At 39.1% G+C, this 20,623-nt stretch overlaps 1 protein-coding gene across 9 annotated transcripts in view; it reads left to right on the plus strand.

Moving 5' to 3' along the window:
* The window catches only part of LOC123345783 (activating transcription factor 7 interacting protein), a 170,501-nt gene that overhangs the window by 123,193 nt on the left and 26,685 nt on the right, over positions 1-20,623 (plus strand). For all 9 annotated transcript variants that reach the window (XM_044982859.1, XM_044982881.1, XM_044982866.1 and 6 more), the window contains one exon: positions 623-690. In XM_044982859.1, coding sequence (XP_044838794.1) covers positions 623-690 — 68 coding nt within the window. The remainder of the gene's footprint in view (positions 1-622; positions 691-20,623) is intronic.

Here is a 20,623-nt window from a genome sequence, read left to right on the forward strand (position 1 = left end):
CCCACTCGTACAAGGAAGGAGCACTGGGAGTTTGCATTGTGTGTCAGGAATATATTCCCCAACCCCTTTAACATGTATAAAATGGAGCCCCAGGATCTCCCTACTAAAGATGCAGTGTCTGTTCAGAGAGCAGTCCTATCAAACTAAGTGATTCTGTGCAGAGTCATCGTTTCTGTGTTCAGAGTCAGTTTGCACTCAAAAATGTGAATACATATCTTTGTTTTTTTACTTTATAACCTGTCAGTGTAAATACAGAATAAAGAAGGATTTGGGGGATTTTTGTTGTGGAGATTGTTAATGAGGTGTTCCAAAAATACATTTAGAACACTAAGAGACTTCTGAGAGAGAAAATGTGTGGCGTTATGATTGGACTGGAAAGTACCTGTGATTTTATATCTGCCATCCCATCTACATTTTGTAAACCACTTTGAGATCTACAGCTGAAAAATGCTGTTACAGGGTAGAGCATAATTACTATAGATTAGTTTGTGTCAGGAATTTAGTGTTGCTGGGTATAAAGCTTTTAATTTTGAATCATTAACATTTCCACCAAGTATATTTTTATCATTGTATGTGTGACAATGATTAGATATTGCAAATGAACAATTTCTTGACCCCTCAGAGAGCCAGACAAACAGACCACCAACTGATGCTTCAACAAATAAGAGACCAACTGAGAGCACAGCACAGGTAGGTTGTGGTTTATGCTTCTGTGTAACATTCTGAAGTTATAATCCACAGGAGCATAGATCTTCACCTGTCTCTCTCATCCTGCAACCAAACAACTTAAATTCCTTGTCTCCTTCCTTTCTGGTTTTCCTTTCTAGCATTCAAATTCATGTTTGTTTGTTTTTTCTTCTTCTGACCCATAGTGTTACTGGAAACATGAGCCCTTGGTAATATTTGCAAAGATTCCCAGTATAATTAGGAACAACAACTTTGTGTAAATAAATGAGTTAATTCCTTTCTTTCAAAGAACACTAAAAACATGTTTGATACAAAAGAACACAACGCAGGTTTGTCTGCAACTTCTGAACTTTATTTGAAAGCTGCAAACCTGTGAAATTACTGCAAACTTCTCCTTGCCTCACTATGCCAAAGGACTGTCAGATGGGAATAAATTAATTGGCGCTCTAATATTTCAGTTCTGTGTACCACACCACAAAATCCCTTTTGTAGAAATACCCACCAGACGATAAAGAATCTGCAGTTCTCCCAACGCCTCATGTCTAGGGACCTCTTTTGAACTTGCATTGAAGTGAAATAGGGAAATTATATCATTTTAAAAATTACTTGTAGTTGGTTTTCTGCATATTGTATTTTAAAATTAAATCCCCTCCCACTAATAATGGTATTAATGAGAAGTAATTCCATTAAACAGTAGAGTTTAACTAGTATACAAAGTGAGAGAGGAAAATCAGGACAATAACTTCTATTGTGTGACGTTCCCCTGTTTAATGGTATTTCAAGATAACGTTCAATCTGTAGGCCAGGAGAAAAATCTTCTGGGCTGGTGTCGTCCCATCACCCCCCTTCCCCCAACATAATAGGAGTAGTGATTTGGCATAGATGACAAATATTTTAGAATGACCAATCACTGCCATGTGTAAATGATGTATTGACATTGAGTATCTAAAAATGGTAGCTTGGTACTTAATTTTTCTTAAATACCTGTGGATTATAGCTACAAAAATGTGATTCATACTTGATATCTATATATATTTAATCTCTGAATCTGAAATACAGAAAAATTTGACAGGTTTATGGATTCAAATCTCAGTCGTTAATGTCAGAGTAAGATATATATTTAACAATATTTGATGTTTGGCAAAATCTGAAACCCAGCAAAGATTTTGCAAAAACAACCTCAGTTGGTGGTGGTAGTGGTCCATCTAAGTGGTGGGTGTGTAGCACGAAAGGAAAAATGCGTTATGCTGTCCGGTTTTCAGCTTTTTGTTACATTATATGTTTCTAGGGCTGCTTTCAATGAAATGAATTAAAGCATGTGTAATGCCATGGTTACTAATCTAAAATTTTAAAAAAATTTGGCTAGAGAGGTATGCTATTAAGACATGCCATGTCATTAAAAAAAAATCCAGTTAATGCCACCTGCTTTTTGTTATGTAAAATCCAAAATATTATGTATTACTCCGCACTTCACAGCTCTCAGAACAAAAAGTAGTTCGCAGAGTGCCGTATACCTGTGGCATATTTGATGGTACAACTTTGATCAATTGTTTCGAAAACCAGTTGAAACAGGAAGAGACTTCATCAGACAGTAAAGAACCAGTAGAAGCAACACAGACGAATTTTAACTTCCCTGAGGATGTCCTGTTTGGCTTGGAGGAGGAGGAAGAGGATGCTAAGAGCATCAAAAACACCCACAAGCAGACTGGCTGGGCTGCTAATCTACTAAAGCAGTGGCTGGCTAAAAATGGCAAGGATCCTAGCTTTGAATTGGTGCCAGTAACTGAACTCAATGATATTTTAAGAGAGTTTTATTACACAATAAGGAACCATGATGGAAATACCTACAGTGTGGCAAGTTATAAGTCCATGCGTGCTGGCTTGAACCGGCATCTCAAAATGCTACCCTATAATCGTCAGATTTGCCTAATGAAGGACAAAGAGTTTGCCAGTGCTAACATGGTGTTTGTGAGTGTGTTGAAGATGCTGCGCATGCAGGGGAAGGATGAAACTCACCACCACCCTCCCATAGCAGCTGAGGACTTACGTAAGATTAAGTTGTCTGGTGTGCTGGGGTTACATAGTCCTCTGGCACTAGTCAACAAGGTGTGGTTTGATTTGCAATTACATTTTTCCAAACGAGGGAGGGAAATCTTAAGAGACTTGGCTCCAGATGCCTTTGTTGTTGAGAAGGACAAGAATGGGCGACGATATGCTATGTTTAGATATCCTGGCAAAGGGAGAAATGCAGAAGACCCCCATAAAATGGGTAAAATGTACGATATGCCAGGAGACCCAAACTGTCCTGTTTTTTCCTTGGAGCTTTATTTGTCTAAGTTGCCACCTGAACCCCCTGCCTTTTACTTGCATCCGTTAAAACTAACGACAGAGCAGATGCGAGAGCAGCCTGTCTGGTACAAACGGGAACCTATGGGAGTGAACTACTTGGGTACAATGATGCCCAGGATAAGTGTGGCAGCCAGGCTGTCCCAACGATATACCAATCACTCTCTCAGAACTACTACCATCCAGTTACTATGTGAAGCAGGACTGGGGCCCAGAGAGATCATGGCAGTGACAGGCCATCGCTCTGAGTCTGCTATTAGACATTACTGGGGAGCTGCAGAAATTCGCTACAGGGCCTGGTCGGATATAATGGAGAGTAACACTCCCAATTATCTCTATAACACTATTCCAAATGAAGTGGTAAAAGAACCAGTATCTGATGCTTCCACTTCTTCCGTAAAACATGTCATTTTAGAACAAAGCAAAATGCCTTTACTTCTTAAGAAATCTATTGCACCTGCCAGCAACCATGTGACACCCAGCACTAATGTGACTTTAATCCCTGGGGGACACATGGCTCTGAGTTCTAAAAGTCATGTGATGTTGAAACACAGCTCTTCCAAGGTGCTTCTTCCGAAGGACATAACCAGTGTGACTACCAGTGCTCTTCAAGGATGCTGTAGTGAACCTGTGTTTATAAACCGTGTGATAAAACAAGAACCAATGACTTGACGCATCTATAAAAGGAATCAATTGAGATTCATTGCTAAGGTAGAAAAAGGAAAACTTCTCCTGTTGATTGAATTTATTTTGCACTTGGGGCATTAAGGAAATTTCTTACTGCTTAGTTCAGCAAGAAGTATCCTGCCTGTGCCCCCTGAAGTGAGCTGTGAACAGAAATTTTGAAAGAGCAAGGCTTGGAGTCTGCATGACCTTTTACAGCAGCTGGGACTAAAGTTGGTCAAGCAGAGCCTTTAAATAATGCCATCTTCAGTAAGTGTTGCTTTATATCTTACACTTATGAAGAGGGTGTGTTTATTGTTATACCATCTTGTGCCTGCTGGCTATGATGTAGCCTTTTACAAAGAGGAGAATACTGATAATTAAGAGGAGTAGGCACAAATACACTACAGGTATTTATACATGCACTGTCACACAGGCAGTTACTTGATCACCTTCTTTCTTTTTCTGTCCAAATTGACTTCATCCTTATTAGGACAAAAATTGGGATTGTGCTGGTTTTAGCACACTTCTAAATTGACTGTCATATATTTGTCCTGATCTGGAGAGTTTGGGATTTATTTCTTATTTTGCACTTCTACAGGTCTCCTCCTTCCCCTTGCATAGTTCTAGGTAAAGGAAAAGTTCTTAAACATTCTCGTCCCCAAAGGCACTTCATGATAACTGATATCAAAATGCACAGCCTTCTACTGGTACATGGAACAGGGGGGGAAAAAAATCTTATAGCAACTGCAAAGGACGTAGAACGGCCCCATGAAATGCAGATACAGATACAGCTGACATGCTGTTTGTTTGCCTGTGTGTGCGTCTTAACTATTTGTATATCTCTCCTGTACTGGATTTCCATCACATTTCACATTATCCCTGGCCAAGAAGGATGTCTCCTGCACTTGACAGGAGTCATGAACATTTGACTCTGTTTCCTCCCCTTTCCAGAACTGAACGTAGCATTTGGTCAGCATATGCAAATTAAGATAAAATTATTAACCTACGTGTTCAGTGCAGTATAATCTTCCATCAGATTCCTTCACCAAGAGGAAGTGTGTCAGGAAGTCTTGTTCTCTCCTAACCTATCTTAGAAATTACTTAGTTCGCCCTATGGACTTAGTACATTAGTCACTGCCTGATTGCAGCAAGTTAATCCTATCATTGCATTTCACAAAAAAGGGGTTTCTTACAGGCTACAAATTTAGCACCTGCCAGTGAATGTGTTAGAAATAAGTTATAAATGCTGCTTCAGCAGTGAAGAAGAGTAGTAATTGAAAGGAGTAGAAGGAATTAATTTTAAATGAGCCATCCTAGAGAATTTAGCCCAATGACTTTAGTACCTCTCACTGCCCTTTTCCATGAATTTTCTTAAAAGGACATTGGCAAAGTAAAGATCGTGTTTGAATTTTTTTTACCTATTGTAACATAATACCTAAGATTATGATAAATGAAAGCAAAGAAAAAATATTTTTTACTTTGTGTATTTGCCAGATTTTTTGTGTTTAGTGAATCAATTGCACATGTTAGTGTTCAAGAGGAGAGAGAGGATAAGATATTTTAAATGTGAAAATTTGATTGTAAAACCACAAAAAATAGCAGAGAGACTTAGGAAGAGGGGAAAATGTAGTATTTAAAACTCTCTGTTTTTTCTTAAACTAAAATTCAAATTGACTTTGTCCCTTGGGGGAGGAGTGTGTGCACACGCACTTAGCTTAAGCCCCCTAAGAACTTCTCTGTCCTGATCTAAACTACTAATGAAGTGCTTACGCAGAGTAATGAAGGATACTATAAATAAACCCTAAGTTAGATAGTAACTTCACCATTATTAACTCCTAACTCACAAAAGGACTTTCTTGCTGGAGAAGACTTTCAGGTATCTAATGGGTTCTCTAGATGTCTTGAACAGAAAACTTAGGTGCTAGAAACCTCTTGAGTTGTAATCCTGACTCTGACAGTGACTCCCTTTGTGGCCTTGGGCAAGTTGTTTAAACTCCCTGCCTCTGTTTCCCGGTCTGTAAAATGAGTCTATAAAGCTCCATTTCCTCATGAGGCATGTTAAGGATTAATTAGTTTGAAAAGTGCTTTAAAGATTAGAAGTACTATTTAAATTTTAAGTATTATGTTTCTTTGTTTGTTCCACTTGCCTTTTTTCATGATGGTCCTGTCTCTTTTGCGGATTGTCAGAATATAGTTGTTTTAAATGACTGCTGTCCAACTGTCTGCCTTCCATTTAGCACGTTACATTTATGACTTTAGTGGGGTGGTTCTCAACCTATTTACCATTGTGGGCCGCATAGGCAGCTCTCCCTCTTATGTGAGCCATATCCACACACTATATGTACTACCTGCATGGCTCTGAGGATGTCACATGTGCTGCAGCTATATACTGATTGGGCCACAGGTTGAGAACCACTACATTAGTGACTCCTGTAGAAACACAGTAGACCCAGTATTATAATTTTACTGTAGGATGAAGCAAATCAAGCGGGGGTGCAAAGGAGAACAGTTGTTCCTAATATCTAGAAAGAGGGAAAACTGAAAATTAAGGCACAACCTAAACTCTCATAATATAGGGAAACCATGCAGTAGGCAACCCCAAGGCATAGGAATGCCAAAGAATTTGAGAAAATTAAGGTCCTAAATAAGGGATTCATAAAAAAAAATTAAAAATCATGGTTCTGCTGGACTAGCAAACTGAATTGCTTCTTCTAAAAAGCACTTTGTCCAAGTTTACACAAGAATGAAAATATATGCGTAGCACTTTCCAGACTACCCTTTATATAGGGGGGAAAAAAATTCTCATCCTTATAATCTCAGGTAGTTCTGTGCTGTGACTTATCTATAGTTACAGAACAACTGTTTACTTTCAACTTGAACAATATCCAACAGAAACAGTGCTATTGACCAAAAAAAAAAAAACTTTCCTTTTGTCCCCTTTGCTGCTTATTGTGGTCATACTTACCTACATGCCCTGTTCTGGTCTTACTGCATTGTGTGTGACTTACTGTAAAGGCATACTGCAAGGCTAATGGTTTCACTCGTTGGGACAATAAAAGTACATTTTAATTGGACTTCTATTGCAACCACTCCTGTGGGGAGGATTTTTGAATAGCTTTTAATTGGCCAATTTCTAAAACTCAGTTTGGGTTTTTTTGCCATTAACTATTCATGCCATATTTTCAGCATTAATTTGACTCCTGTTAGTTTGAAACTGTTGATTGCCGTATGACTAGATTTTTCTTTTCCTGTATGGGAAAAATTTCAGAAGTGGAAAATGCTGTTTCTGGTTGGAACAGGAGTAAGTGTCTTGTTTGAAAGTGGGTTATTGCTAAAAAATTGGTATAAATTTTAATTTATTTCAAACCTTTCTTAGCTGAAACAGCCCTCTACCCCATTAGAAATTAAATGGGTACCACCAACGCTCTGTTTTTCTTTCAAAAAAGCTGAGATAGAGGAGCAGGATGATGGCTCATGATATGTAATAGGATATATAGAACATTTTATTTCTGTTGAAAGTTCAGATATGACCATGGTGAGGAATAAGCAAAATTATTTATTATATGAGAGCTATTTGGTTTCAGTTCAGTTCTTTGTGATATGTGTCCACATCACAGAAGTGATCAACATTTATGCTAATTGGCCTCCTTATTGTCAGTGTCAGCAGAGAGATGAAGGAAAAGGTCATGAAGACTGAACCTACTTATTCCCCCTCTATTTAGTTCACAAAAGAGAAGACAGGGGAGATAACTGTTTTCAAGTACATAAAAGGTTGTTACAAGGAGGAGGGAGAAAATTGTTTTTCTTAACCTCTGAGGATAGGACAAGAAGCAATGAGCTTAAATTGCAACAAGGGAGGTTTAGGTTGGACTTTAGGAAAAACTTCCTAACTATCAGGGTGGTTAAGCACTGGGATAAATTGCTTCGGGAGATTGTGGAATCTCCATCACTGGAGATTTTTAAGAGCAGGTTAGACAAACACCTGTCAGGAATGGTCTAGATCAGCGTTCCTCAAATGTGGCTACCAGAGTTTTTTCTTGCGGCCACAGCCGCCTGGGTGGTGGTTTTGTGTGTGTGTGTGGTTTGTTTTTTTGGGGGGTGGGGTGGTGGGGAGCAAAGCAGCAGCCCCTGCCCCAGGGTCGCCCTCTGCCTCCTTCTGGAGCCACAAACACTGTAGGAGCAGGCAACCAATGAGTACCCTACCTTGCTGGGGGCAGTGGGGCTTGGGCTTTGGCTTCATCCCTGGGGTGGTGGACAGCAGGCTCTGTCCCCCAGCCACAGGGCTTCAGGCTCTGTCCCTGGGCTCACCCCTTCATGTCACCACTGGCCCCCGCTGCCTCCAGGCCCCACCCATGCAGCAGAACCCCAGGCTCCAGCCCCAGACTCACCCCTGCCTCCCCACCCCATCACCCTGACCCCTGCTGCATCCTCTCACCCAGTCCCCTGTTGCCCCTGGCCATCCTGCCTCCTTACTCACCTCCCCATCCAGGGTTTAATTTGTCCTACAGTTTGCCAAGGATGAGTAAGTCTGCAGTGCAAAGTGATATTAACAAATATCACTTTTCACAATAGCAGACTTAATAGCTAGCAAGTCTTTTAAAAAAAAAAAAAAAAAAGGAAAACATGCAAAGCCCCTTATTTGTGTTTCTAGTCTGTTTGGGTCCAGTAAAGAATAGGGACAACTGCAAAAAAACGCTACATAAATAAATTACAATGATTTGGACATGTATATGTGCATATTTAGCGGTTTTTCCTTAAGTTAATTAAGTATTTTAGGAAAAATTGTCATAGCGGCCACCAGCAAGAGTTGGTGGCTGCACTCTGAGGCCTCCAAAAAATTTGTTGCGAGAACCCCTGGAGATACTTAGTCCTGCCATGAGTGCAGGGGACTGAACTAGATGACCTCTCAAGGTCCCTTCCAGTCCTATGATTCTACATGGTCTCTCTCTTCCTTAGTCATGGACAAGGTACATTTGAGGGCAGTGTTTATGTGCAATTTATACTTCCCCTACCTGTTATAAAAACAGAATTTCAGTCTCCAGACCTGTCAATCTGGCACTCTTATCAGTAATTAAAATTCATTTAAAACCATCTAAATATGACAAATGCATTTTAAAAGAATTTGCTACTACTCCTGTAGTTTCTGTAATTGGACTTACTCCTGAGAAGCTGAAAAGCTTCATACTAGTTGCGAAGCGTGTAGCCCTTACTTGCTTGGAGCTGAGTTTTTGGAAGGGTGTCTGCCATTTTTAGGCATTAGCATCCATTTCTCAAGACAAGAGTTAATTGTCAGCAGGAGCTCCCAAGCAATGTGGGAAATGACTGTGTCCTCATTCTGATACACCCAGAAACTTCAGTTTTAAATCCCCGTTTCAAGCTAAAACCTTGGTGCTGGGAGTCCTGGAGGCCTTTGTCAGAAAGAATTCCTATGTTTTGTCCTTTCTGCAAATAGTATTGGGAAATCTCTGCTGCCAGCCTGAAGGGAGAGCCATAAATTCCAGTTGCGCTTATGAAGTCAGCCCAACTCCTCACAACATACTGAGATTTTTTTTATGCTATTCACTGCTATGAAAGGAATTAATTCCCACCTAATCTACAGTATGTAAGATCTAGAAAATCAAGTTTCCTCGTTGTATGGACTTTCTCTCTTACACACACCATCACCCCAGGAACCTTAATAGTCCAAAATGTCAGAGAGCCAGGGTTGAAATCATCTTAGTGTTACTCTGTTTTTAATCTGTCATGTCTGTTTTACCCTGAAGAGTTGCACAATGGTAATTAGTTCAACATAAACTGATCTACTATTAAGCAACAATTGATCCATGGACTTTCAGATTGCAGCTAATCTGGTTCTCCTTTTTCTATCCTCTCACCCTACCTCCCCAGAAGAAAGCATAGGGAGAGGAGAGGAAAGCTTATTGCACTTAATTTAAAAGGAGGCTATAAAATATAACTTAAACTTTCTTTTGCTCTTACTATCTAGTCACTGCCTCTTTCATCATGATCCTCCCAGTGCCTCAGGACCTAGAAATATAATTTTGAAAACATGGCAGGCACTTAATATAAAGATTTAATATATAAATGGTTCTAAGGAGACAGATGCTATTTCAATTATATTTCAAATCTTTGTTACAATTTTTGAAGTATTTTTATTATCCTAATTTATATACCTGATTTATACATTATATGCAATATATACTATGTATAAACACACTGCTATGACATAGAGAGAATATACTGCCTTTTAATATATTGATGAAAGACATATATGTCAGATTATAAATGAACATTGGGTGCATTAAAATGACTGGGTTGAAATCTTTACCTGTTCAGTGATGGGTACAAACTGTTGTTGAATCCATGTGTCAGTTAAACAGTCAGTTTCTCTTCCCTTCCCCTAATCTGGGGTGCACTTCATCCTTTCACAGAACAAATAAAATCCTTTTGAGTTCATGCCTTAACTGTGCATTTTATCTTTTCAGCTAACATGATCAATGACCCATTTCCCATTGTTTCCAACACTCCCTGACTTGTTTAGTTATTAAAAGCTTTGTTGACAATTCTAAATTCACTTGGTATGATGTTGATAAGTAAAATACATTTACAGCTTTCTTCTCCCCTCCCCGTCCTGCAATATGTGCTAAACTTAATGAATGCAGAGTCTGTTGGGAAACAATGTTATCAGAGTGGACATGTCAGCTTTAAAGATTTATAAGCAGCTATTAATGCACATTTTATATTTTTGAAACATTACTGATTGAAATGTTTCCTTGTTTCATGGTTTTTTCACTGAAAATAAACATGTGTACATTATGTATGTAAAACAAGACACTGGTTTTTATGTCTCTGACATTGAAGGTATATTTGTGCTGCTAAGGTTTAGTTATTTCTAATCTGTAAGGTGGAACCTTTACTTGAGACTAATTCTGTGTCCAAGACTTGGGCTTTGTCTACACTACCACTTCTGTAAGTAAAATTTTTGGCAGTGAGGGATGTGAAAAAACCACCCCGCTGTCCGATGTAAGTTTCACCAGCAGAAGTGCTGGTGTGGACAGCGTTGTTGGCAAGAGAGGCTCTCCTGCCAGCATAGCTAACGCCGCTCCTTGGGGTGATTTAATTATGCCAGCAGGAGAGCTCTCTCTTGCTGGCAAAGAGCAGCTACCCAGGAGACCTTACAACTGTGCTGCTGTAAGGTCCATAGTATAGACATAGCCTTAGATTTTAGGGCAGAACAGAAACTGTACTAATGTGGATTGACATCCCATCACTATTTGAGTGTACCCAGTTCAGCAACATGCAGTGTGCTTCTGGATGAAGCAATCCTCCTTCAAAACCTCCCAACTTTTTTAAAGTGATGCACCTTTCCCTGAGATCCTGACTATGCTAGGAAGACTACCCCCAGTCACTAACAGCCATCTTCAACAAGCAAAATTTACTAGTGTTTATAAAGCTGGGTTGGAACTAGAAAATTCAGCCAAGTGTTAAAATAACCAGGTCAACTGATTTATGCCATTACATTAGCCACAGATAGCTTGATGCAGCTCATTTGTATCTACTGCTTTAAACCTTGATTTTTAAAAAAATGTATATTTTTCTCACCAATTGTTGGATTGGGATCTTCCCTAGTTCATGCTAGCCTGTCTGTGATGCTTACCGTTTTTGGGTGGGCAATGGGTTTTGAGGGAGCAAAGTAAATGTTTCACCTTACAGAAGCAATGAAGAGTAGAGATGTATGTTTGTGTGCGCACACGCATGTGTTTATTATATACCCTTTTAATTACACGACTTAAAAATGCAAAGCCAGAACAACAGTGTGAGAAATGCATGAAGTACTATCTCTGCTTATTCCTTAAGATTTTGCTGTTAGAATTAAAATTGGCTGCGCTAAGGATCCAAATTTTATCGACTAATAATTTTTATAATTATGGGAAGATAGATGAGGCTTAATTAAAAATCCCTATGGAATAGAGCCAATTTATATTATTTGAGTAAAGGAACGAAAGGGTATATGATAAATAGGGGTATATTAAAACTGGTTATTCCAAACAGGATGTTAGGAATCATTAAAAAGGGGATAGAGAATAAGACTGAGAATATATTATTGCCCTTATATAAATCCATGGTACGCCCACATCTCGAATACTGTGTACAGATGTGGTCTCCTCACCTCAAAAAAGATATTCTAGCACTAGAAAAGGTTCAGAAAAGAGCAACTAAAATGATTAGGGGTTTAGAGAGGGTCCCATACGAGGAAAGATTAAAGAGGCTAGGACTCTTCAGCTTGGAAAAGAGAAGACTAAGGGGGGACATGATAGAGGTATATAAAATCATGAGTGATGTTGAGAAAGTGGATAAGGAAAAGTTATTTACTTATTCCCATAATACAAGAACTAGGGGTCACCAAATGAAATTAATAGGCAGCAGGTTTAAAACAAATAAAAGGAAGTTCTTCTTCACGCAGCGCACAGTCAACTTGTGGAACTCCTTACCTGAGGAGGTTGTGAAGGCTAGGACTATAACAATGTTTAAAAGGGGACTGGATAAATTCATGGTGGCTAAGTCCATAAATGGCTATTAGCCAGGATGGGTAAGAATGGTGTCCCTAGCCTCTGTTCGTCAGAGGATGGAGATGGATGGCAGGAGAGAGATCACTTGATCATTGCCTGTTAGGTTCACTCCCTCAGGGGCACCTGGCATTGGCCACTGTCGGTAGACAGATACTGGGCTAGATGGACCTTTGGTCTGACCCGGTACGGCCTTTCTTATGTTCTTATGTTATTCTGCTGGTCCCTTTTTTTGTTCAAAATTGCTTTATTCTTGTTTTGAAGAAAGTAATGAGCAGTTCTGAATGGGGGTGAGGGGAACATTATGGTCTTATCTCAAAGATACTACAGAAAATGTCTGTTGGCAGTACTTGCACTTTGTGCACGCACCCACACAATGTTAAAATGAATATTTCAGCCATGTGAAACTCTACTTGCTTGGAGTAAAAGGCGAGTAAACTTAGCTTTTTCGTTACTGTTGTTTTCATCATCTTGGTAAGAGGGGGCAGATAGATATGGTGCCTGGGTTCGTAAATTTTCCTGACAGTTTTGCAAGGCTGGAATATTTAATACACTTTGTAGGAAGCAAAGAGCATAATTGCTTTGGAGCTTATACCTGTTAAGTGGCCATATACATCTGATTCTGAAGTAATCTGTGGGGCTAAAATATGTTGAAAAATGCTGAACTTGTTACTTTCCAACCAATTCTTAGTGTGTGCATGTGTGTTGTCAAAATTTGTAGTTTCATACCCAGATGGAAAAAAAACACCCTAGATAAGCAGAGTACTCCTAGTTTTAACTCCCCCCTCAAAGTTTTAAGTGTGATTTTGCTATTATATAATGCCTCGGTGCGTCTTGTATGATAGTAATGTGATGCTGCACAGTTTTGTCTGTTTTAGAACACTCTGAATTTTTTTTTCTGTTTTGTTACTATAGAAACTGTTCTCATATTAATAAAAAATGGTCTGTATTCTGTGGACCTGCCACAGATAACCTTCAGAATCTGTATATTTACTAGGCTGGAATGAATTTTCAGTTTTGCATTTTGCGTTTTTTAAAGTTTTCTTTTCTTTTCTTTCCTTTTTTAATTAAATGTTTCTTTCTGTAAAGCAGGTGGCATTACATAAATAACCATGCATTGTTATTTCGATGTGATCAGCTGAACCATGGCGTTATATAATACCAAAACAGCTTTTACAATTATATATAGTGTCTGATTTATAAATAAAATAGGGGAAAATATCTGTTAACTTTCTCCAAAATGTTTTCCATGCAATTAAAATCAAGGTTTTACAGTGATAAAGAAAAGTCTACACATATATTTCTATGTTTAGCTGCAATTCCCAAAAGGTTCCATTCTTAGAGTTCCATTCATTAGTGTACTGTTAACTGGTGTATATTGCCTGATATGCCAGCCATTACCTCTCTTTAAGCTGATTCTCAGAATTATAGCTGTCTTGATCAGACCATTAGCCTCCTTAACCTTTTTTGGTCTTAGGAGAAATTTATCTCATTCCCTGTATTTTAAGATTTCTCATAGAAATGGAATTGCTGCCTGTTAAATTGTAAACTGGTATCAGCCTTGTACATGGCAGAGGTAGTCTGAAAGGCTTTCTGCTGCCAAGCGCAGATGTTGTATCTTTCTCTGCAGTGTGCTTTACAGGGAGCATGAAAAAACAAAATGTTTTAAGTCTGTGAAAAGTTTTAGCTGTGGAATGCAATGTGATAACTCACCTCAATGTCTCCAAACTCCAAGTAGTGAGAGGAGGAATGACTTCAGAATCAGTAAAGCACCATGTCATTACTATAAAGCATCTGAGGCTGCTTTTCATTATGCTGTGGGACAACTACTTGGACATGGTTACATGCTTTCAGAGAACGTTTACCCATTTTTGAACTATTAATAGTGTGCACCTAGATTTTATTGCAAATCTACATGGTGACATCCTCCCAAATGAAGGCATCTTCTTGCAGTTACGTATTGTGGTGACCCTGTTTACTAGTACTATAGACTTTAACTAGTTGGTCAAAGCAAATACTTTGGTTTCAGCCATTTTACTTTCACCAAGAGTCATTCATTCTTAGATTGTGTGGTAGGTATATTTCTTTGTCTTCTGTGAGAATTTGTGTTGTGCTGGTTATAGGAAGGCTTCACTTATATCTCCTTATTCCTATATCACCTGCCTTCAAGCACAGAAAAGTGCATTATCCCTGACACATACCTTCTAAGGCCTGTCTCACTGGTCAGTGTGACCGCATGTCACATTATGCGGTGCTGCAGTTCTTTCTTTTTAGAAAGAATTGCTGAGGTAGAAGTTGGGGAAGCAGATGATATGTTATCACATATCTGAAGCTGTGTGAAATTTGGAGTCTAGACCTCTTGAGTTCCTATTAGTTGACATTTGAAGTTAGGATTATTTCATTATAATTACCTGTATAGATTCTTATGATAAAAGACAAACATATTTCCAGATGGCTTTCATACAGACTTAGTCACAGCCAGTGTGTCAGGTCACTTGTCAGTAAGATGGCTGCAACCAATAGAAGACTCAGGAATGCCAAGTTTAAATATAAACACCTCCTCCCCTCCACCCCCAATTCAAATACATTTTAGACATGGTTTTCATTGTGTGGTTTTCTAAACACTGCAGGAAGTAACAGATGTTCAAACTATTTTTTTAAATTAGGATTTGAATTAAACCCCCAAAAGTAGAATTGCACAGTCTCAGTCACTGGTTTGAAGGAGATTTATACTTTGTCACCTGCTTTGCTTTCCCTCATCAGTCCTGCCCATGTCTTTCCTCTTTCATATCCCTGAACTTACCAGTAGTGTGGAAGAGCTGCTTATTGCCAATACACTCTTCTCCCTCACCCATTTTGATCTGCTTGCTACTCATGGCAAGCAAATTGAGCAGAAGAGCAGTGGTAGAGATTATTTTTACAGTGTTGTAGGTGTGCATACCACCTTACAGATATAAGAAGGCACTGGAGTCTTGATTAACTTTTCACTACTTAAGAAATGAGTTTTTTAGGCGAAACTTGGATCAGAGATAAAGCAGTGCCTAATGGCCACTTGGTTCCTCCCCACTGGCCATGTATTTCTGGTAGAATAAACCACACTAAATGAGAGGTGAAGTGGTGTTGTGAAGCACTTGCATATTGCTTCCAGGATTGGTGGAGGTGGCTGCACCTGGTTCTGCTCTATTGCCTCTTTTTCCCCTCTCGTTGGTTTTTCTTCCTCCTTTAGTTTTCTCCTCTTACCCATCTGTTGCCTGTTTATTCTTCCCTCACCCTTCACTCTTCCCTGTCTCTTCTGTCCTCTCTCCCTTGTTTACTGATACTTCTCTTTTGCCTTCCAATCTGTATTGTTAATCTTGTTGGGCTGGCTGCACAGCAGACTTCAAAGTGAAATTTGCTAGTCTGGAAAGCTTCACTTTGCCATGAAATGGCTTACTTGGAAAGTGAAATTCACCAGACCAACTTGAAAACCAACATGAACACATTAAAAGGAGCACAAAAAAGTAGCTTATAAACAGTACAGAAACCATAAATGAATTTCTTATTGCAATTCCATAATTGTTTTTTAAAAGTATTAATATTCAAGATGTGACCTTTGACATTAAGTTTCAGAACAGAGTTCTTTTTTACAGTTAAGCTTATAAATTACTGGGAAAGGATTCCTTTTCGAAAGAAACTCTAGCATAAGCTTTAATGGTATTGGTATGAAAACAACCACAATACTAAAGAAAAATGAAGTTAATTTTCTTTCACCCTCTACAGAAGGGGCACTATTGCATAAATAAATATACAATATGACCACTAGAAGTTAAACATACAAAATTCTCATGAGGCAGAATTACTGGGTTGACCGTACAAAAACAAATGTCAAAAATATGCCAAATAAAGAGAACATTAAAGAATATTGTAGCAAATGGAATTTTTAGTAGTTAATTTCTGCTTTTTTGGTATGAAGGTTTATAAACATCAGTGCCCCTTTCACAGTAGGATTCAAGAGATAGGATCTAGCAGTCTTGTGACCAGTTGGTGTTTATAAATGACCTTCAAGGTTTTTTAAAGTTTGTTCACTTTTTTGCCTGAGAGACTCAATGATCCATGGCCATCCATATCTGTTTTGTTTATCTGTGTCAAAGTCCTTATTTTAATGATTTTTAAAATTCAGAAATGGTGGCTATAAACCCCTCATCATAAAAACTCAAGAGGGACTTAAGCTTTATTTTCTGACAGTACTGCTCTTTGTGTGCCAAGCACATATAAGTATGATTCCCTTCTCTGTTGCATCCATCGCTTAAACATTCCTGCAGTGTCTTGGTGAAAGTTAATTGTTTAGCTTAAAATTGTTATATTGCTGCCTTCTAATATGTGGGAAGAGAAAAGACTCTTACATTAGGAGGAGCTCAGATTAGTCCGTGGTTAACATGCCCATAGGGTTTGTGATGTCATTATTTCATAAAACACAGAGTTACATAGGCTACAAAGGGCAAACTTCTAGAAGAAACAAAAGACAGAAGCAAGTTTTGGGGTTTTTTTGGTTAAGTATATACGTTACATATATAGGCGGCTAGTAAAATTTAAAAAGCTTTGCTGTCCACTCTTAAGGCAGCTATCAGTCTCATCCCCCACTGTTACAGATGACTAAACTTCCACTGAGTTTGGGCAACCTTTATGTTGTAACTGAAAAGTGAGAGCCTGGTTCTGAGAGGGGATAGAAACTAGCAAATCTATTGCATGTTCTTGGGTACAGAATGATCTCTGGAATCATATGCCTTTTAAAAAAATAAATAAAGCATTTTGTTTCTGTTCCTGTTCACTTGGCAGACTGGACCGTGGATTTCCTTCTGTTGTTCAGATTTGCTAGGCAGAATGAGGACTAATCACAAGTTTCCAGCAGTGCTTTTCTTCTCACCTAAGCTCCATTACCTCTGTGCACCATCACTTGTTCTTTACTCTGTTCATGTCAGCTTGAATTTCAGGCAGCTGCTTTTGGCTTCTGGTGGAGCATTCAGCCAGCCAACAAGCAAAAATCCTACACTGTGGCTGTGACATGCCCCAGATCACAGTGAGCTGATTCCTCTCCCACTCTACTTACAGGAGGAGTAGCAGAGGATATTCATCGCAGCCCCTTGTCAAAGCATAGTCTTCAGTCGAAAGGGGAGGAGCTGGATTTTCAAATAGTAGGGAACAGGTAGTAAGAAATATTTCGGGATGAGATCTTCCCTTCCCCAAGAACTTAGATTCCTTAGATATGCTCTAGGAGTTATTTTGGGAAAATTTGATGGCCGGTGTTATACAGAAGATCACAGTGTTCCTTTCCAGCCTTGGAATCTCTGAATTTATGTAACTTGATTGTGATAGGCAGAGATTTGATGTAACCAGAGTTCTTATGTCCTCTAGCTCATAGGTCCATGGCAAGCTCTACAGTCTCCCTCACCCCCTCCACACTGGGAACAAGTGGCCACTTTTTCCAAGGATTGGCTAGGCAGCCACTCAATCTGTGAAAAATACCCTCTTTTCCATTAGAGGTTAATATTTCTCCCTAGGGCCCTGGGGACAGAACATTTCATTCCACCTTAAGAAAACAGTATGAATTGATACTTAAATGTCTGATTGCCAGGGCTTCCTATTACTCTGTGCACTCTTCTCTAAATTCAAGAGCTCTGCAAGAACATGGTAGTTCAATGCCACATTTGTAGGAAGTAAAGATAGACCTCATTCTACTTGCCAACTAATTTGTATGTGATTCTCGAAAGACTCAGTTAAGGCCCCAGTGATGGCAGGCACCACTGAGTTCACTAGTTCTGGTTAAGGACAAGCAGTCTTGCATCTACACTCCATGGTATAGGCCTTTCCTTTTGGGGAGATTGCCTGTACAAGACCTTGGAAGAAGATGTGGCTGATCCTAAGACATTGTTTCTTTCTTACAAGCCAAAAAACCTGAGACTTTGTTGGCTAATTCATTTAGGACTTGCTCGTCCTTTTGTGAGTACCCAGCTAGATTATTTTGACAGATTCTGACCTTCCAGCTTTTATAAAATCAACTTCCAAGCTAATAGAACTTGCAGCCCTGTTAACTGACTGACACAAGTTAGGCAGGCCTCCAAGTCTGCTTCTGAGTTAGTTTCTCTCCTCCCTCTGGAGGTTCATCTAAGGAATCTGTATTTCCTTCTCGCAGAAGGAGTGGAAGGAAATCACTTCAGACTGAGTCTGAAAACTAAAAAATGGCTAAGCAGTAGATTTTTCTTTTTCCTCCTACTCCTCACTGAGTCTCTTCTTTTTTTTCTTCTTCTTCCCAGAAAAAAAAAAGCTATAGCAGAAAGCATACATTATTTTCTAGACAAAGCCACCCACCCATTTCCTCAGGATGAAAAAGGAAATATTCTGTCTGCTTAATACTAACCACGTAGTCAAAGGGAAATTGCCTTGTGTAAGATCTAAACTTGCCTAATCAATCCATCCAGTACAGAAAATTCAAGATGGAAACTAGTCTGTCTAGCATAGTTGTTACAGAGCAAGATAATTTCTTGTGTCAAATTGAAAAGAATCATACCAAATCTAGAATCCCATCAGTTCTCATTTTGCCCTTAAAGAGAGCCTTTTTCAATAAAACCTCCCTCAACTTTGGTCTTGCCTCATGTAGGATATTGATAAAGATCCTTAGGACTGGCAACAGCAGCCATCAGGGACAGCAAAATCCAAGTGATTTCTCTGTTTGGATGACTTACTGAAGAGATCATCAGTATCAGCCACTCTAGATTCAGATGTCCCAATGTTTAGTGACTCATCACTTGTGATTAATAATACACAGGAAAACTGCTCTGACACCATCCTTTCCCTCTCAGTGGAAGGGATGGTTTGCCAACTGAGAATTCATAGAGGTAGCTTCTAATGTCATGGCTCTTCAGATATACTGTCATTTGACAGAACTGCACATCTTTCATTTTCTAGGACTGATACTGGCATTTGAACTGGCCCATGGATGAGACCCTATTCTATACCATTTCTTCACATTTATTCTTCCCTGGGATCAATTGTTACATTTAGTCTCAGCCCATTTATTTATCCCAGGGAGTTTGAGAGTCACTAAGGTTGCTGAATCAGTAGCCAGTGGTGGACTCTAGCAATACATCTGTTCACAACCCACACCAACAAGAAAGTTCCCAAATTTTGCAGCAGGCTTAAGAAACCAGGAGTGTTCACATCATGGATTCTTTCTCCAGAGAATGTGTGCAGAGACTCTGAAATATACATTCTTCTCTCCCCCCTCATCTCTTTCCTGTCATCTCAAGTGCATGGGTGGAGGGTAGACTGACTAGGAAGTCTGAACAGTTGAAAAAAGAACATGGATTCAGATTTTGTTGAATGCTTCTTTGCAGAAACCCAGTTTACTGCTAAGGAAAATCTCTTTCTGGTGGGTAATGTTTTAGTTTGTTACAACATTCATAGAATAGAATATCAGGGTTGGAAGGGACCTCAGGTCATCTAGTCCAACCTGCTGCTCAAAGTAGGACCAATCCCCAGACAGATTTTTGCCCCAGATCCCTAAATTGTTCCCTCAAGGATTGAACTCACAACCCAGGGTTTAGCAGGCCAATGCTCAAACTACTGAGCTATCCTCTCTCCCCCCTCCCGAGCCCTCATGAAGACTTAAAAGCTGCTTTTGTTAATCAGCTTTAAAAGAGTGCTGCCAAATGGCTTCAACTATATGTTACTCCAACATAACCTATGACTATCATTACATTAATGAAATGGCTTCAGAAGGCTGGACACAACTGGAAATTTTTAATTGTCAGTGTTGATATGCCCAGTAAATGTATAGATGCCCAAGTGGTTTTTGCCTTTACTTTTTCAGTATGAAGTAAGGTTCATAATGAGCATATAGTTTGGGCTGTTTATTTCAGGTTGGTTAATGCATTTCTCTGATGGTTAAAGCCACTCTGCTGCTGTCTTTGTTTCATTTAACAACACTGATGTTTCACAGAATGACCGAGGAAATCATAGCCTGCTGTGTATCTTGGCTTAAAACATTGAGATTCTTGGATTGAAGGTGGCTATATAATAATAATAATAATTAATAATAATTTATATGTTTATTTATAAAATACCAGTACTCTACAATATCGCTTCACTACATCTTACGAAATTATAAAATATTGGTGTTACATCCCATTCATTCTGTTTTCAGCTCCTTCTCAACCATTGTGAATGTCATCTCAAATTTCCTCCTTCCCCTAATATCACCAGTCCCTCTCCAATCACCGTACTTTAGCTCTGAGCCCCTTTTTACTCAGTTTTCAGTCAACACCTCTTTATCTGCTGTGTTCCATGGAGTTGCCTTTGCAAAATGCAGGAGTTTTGTCTTTCAG

This window comes from Mauremys mutica, chromosome 1 (assembly GCF_020497125.1).
Source record: "Mauremys mutica isolate MM-2020 ecotype Southern chromosome 1, ASM2049712v1, whole genome shotgun sequence".
NCBI lineage: Eukaryota > Metazoa > Chordata > Testudines > Geoemydidae > Mauremys > Mauremys mutica.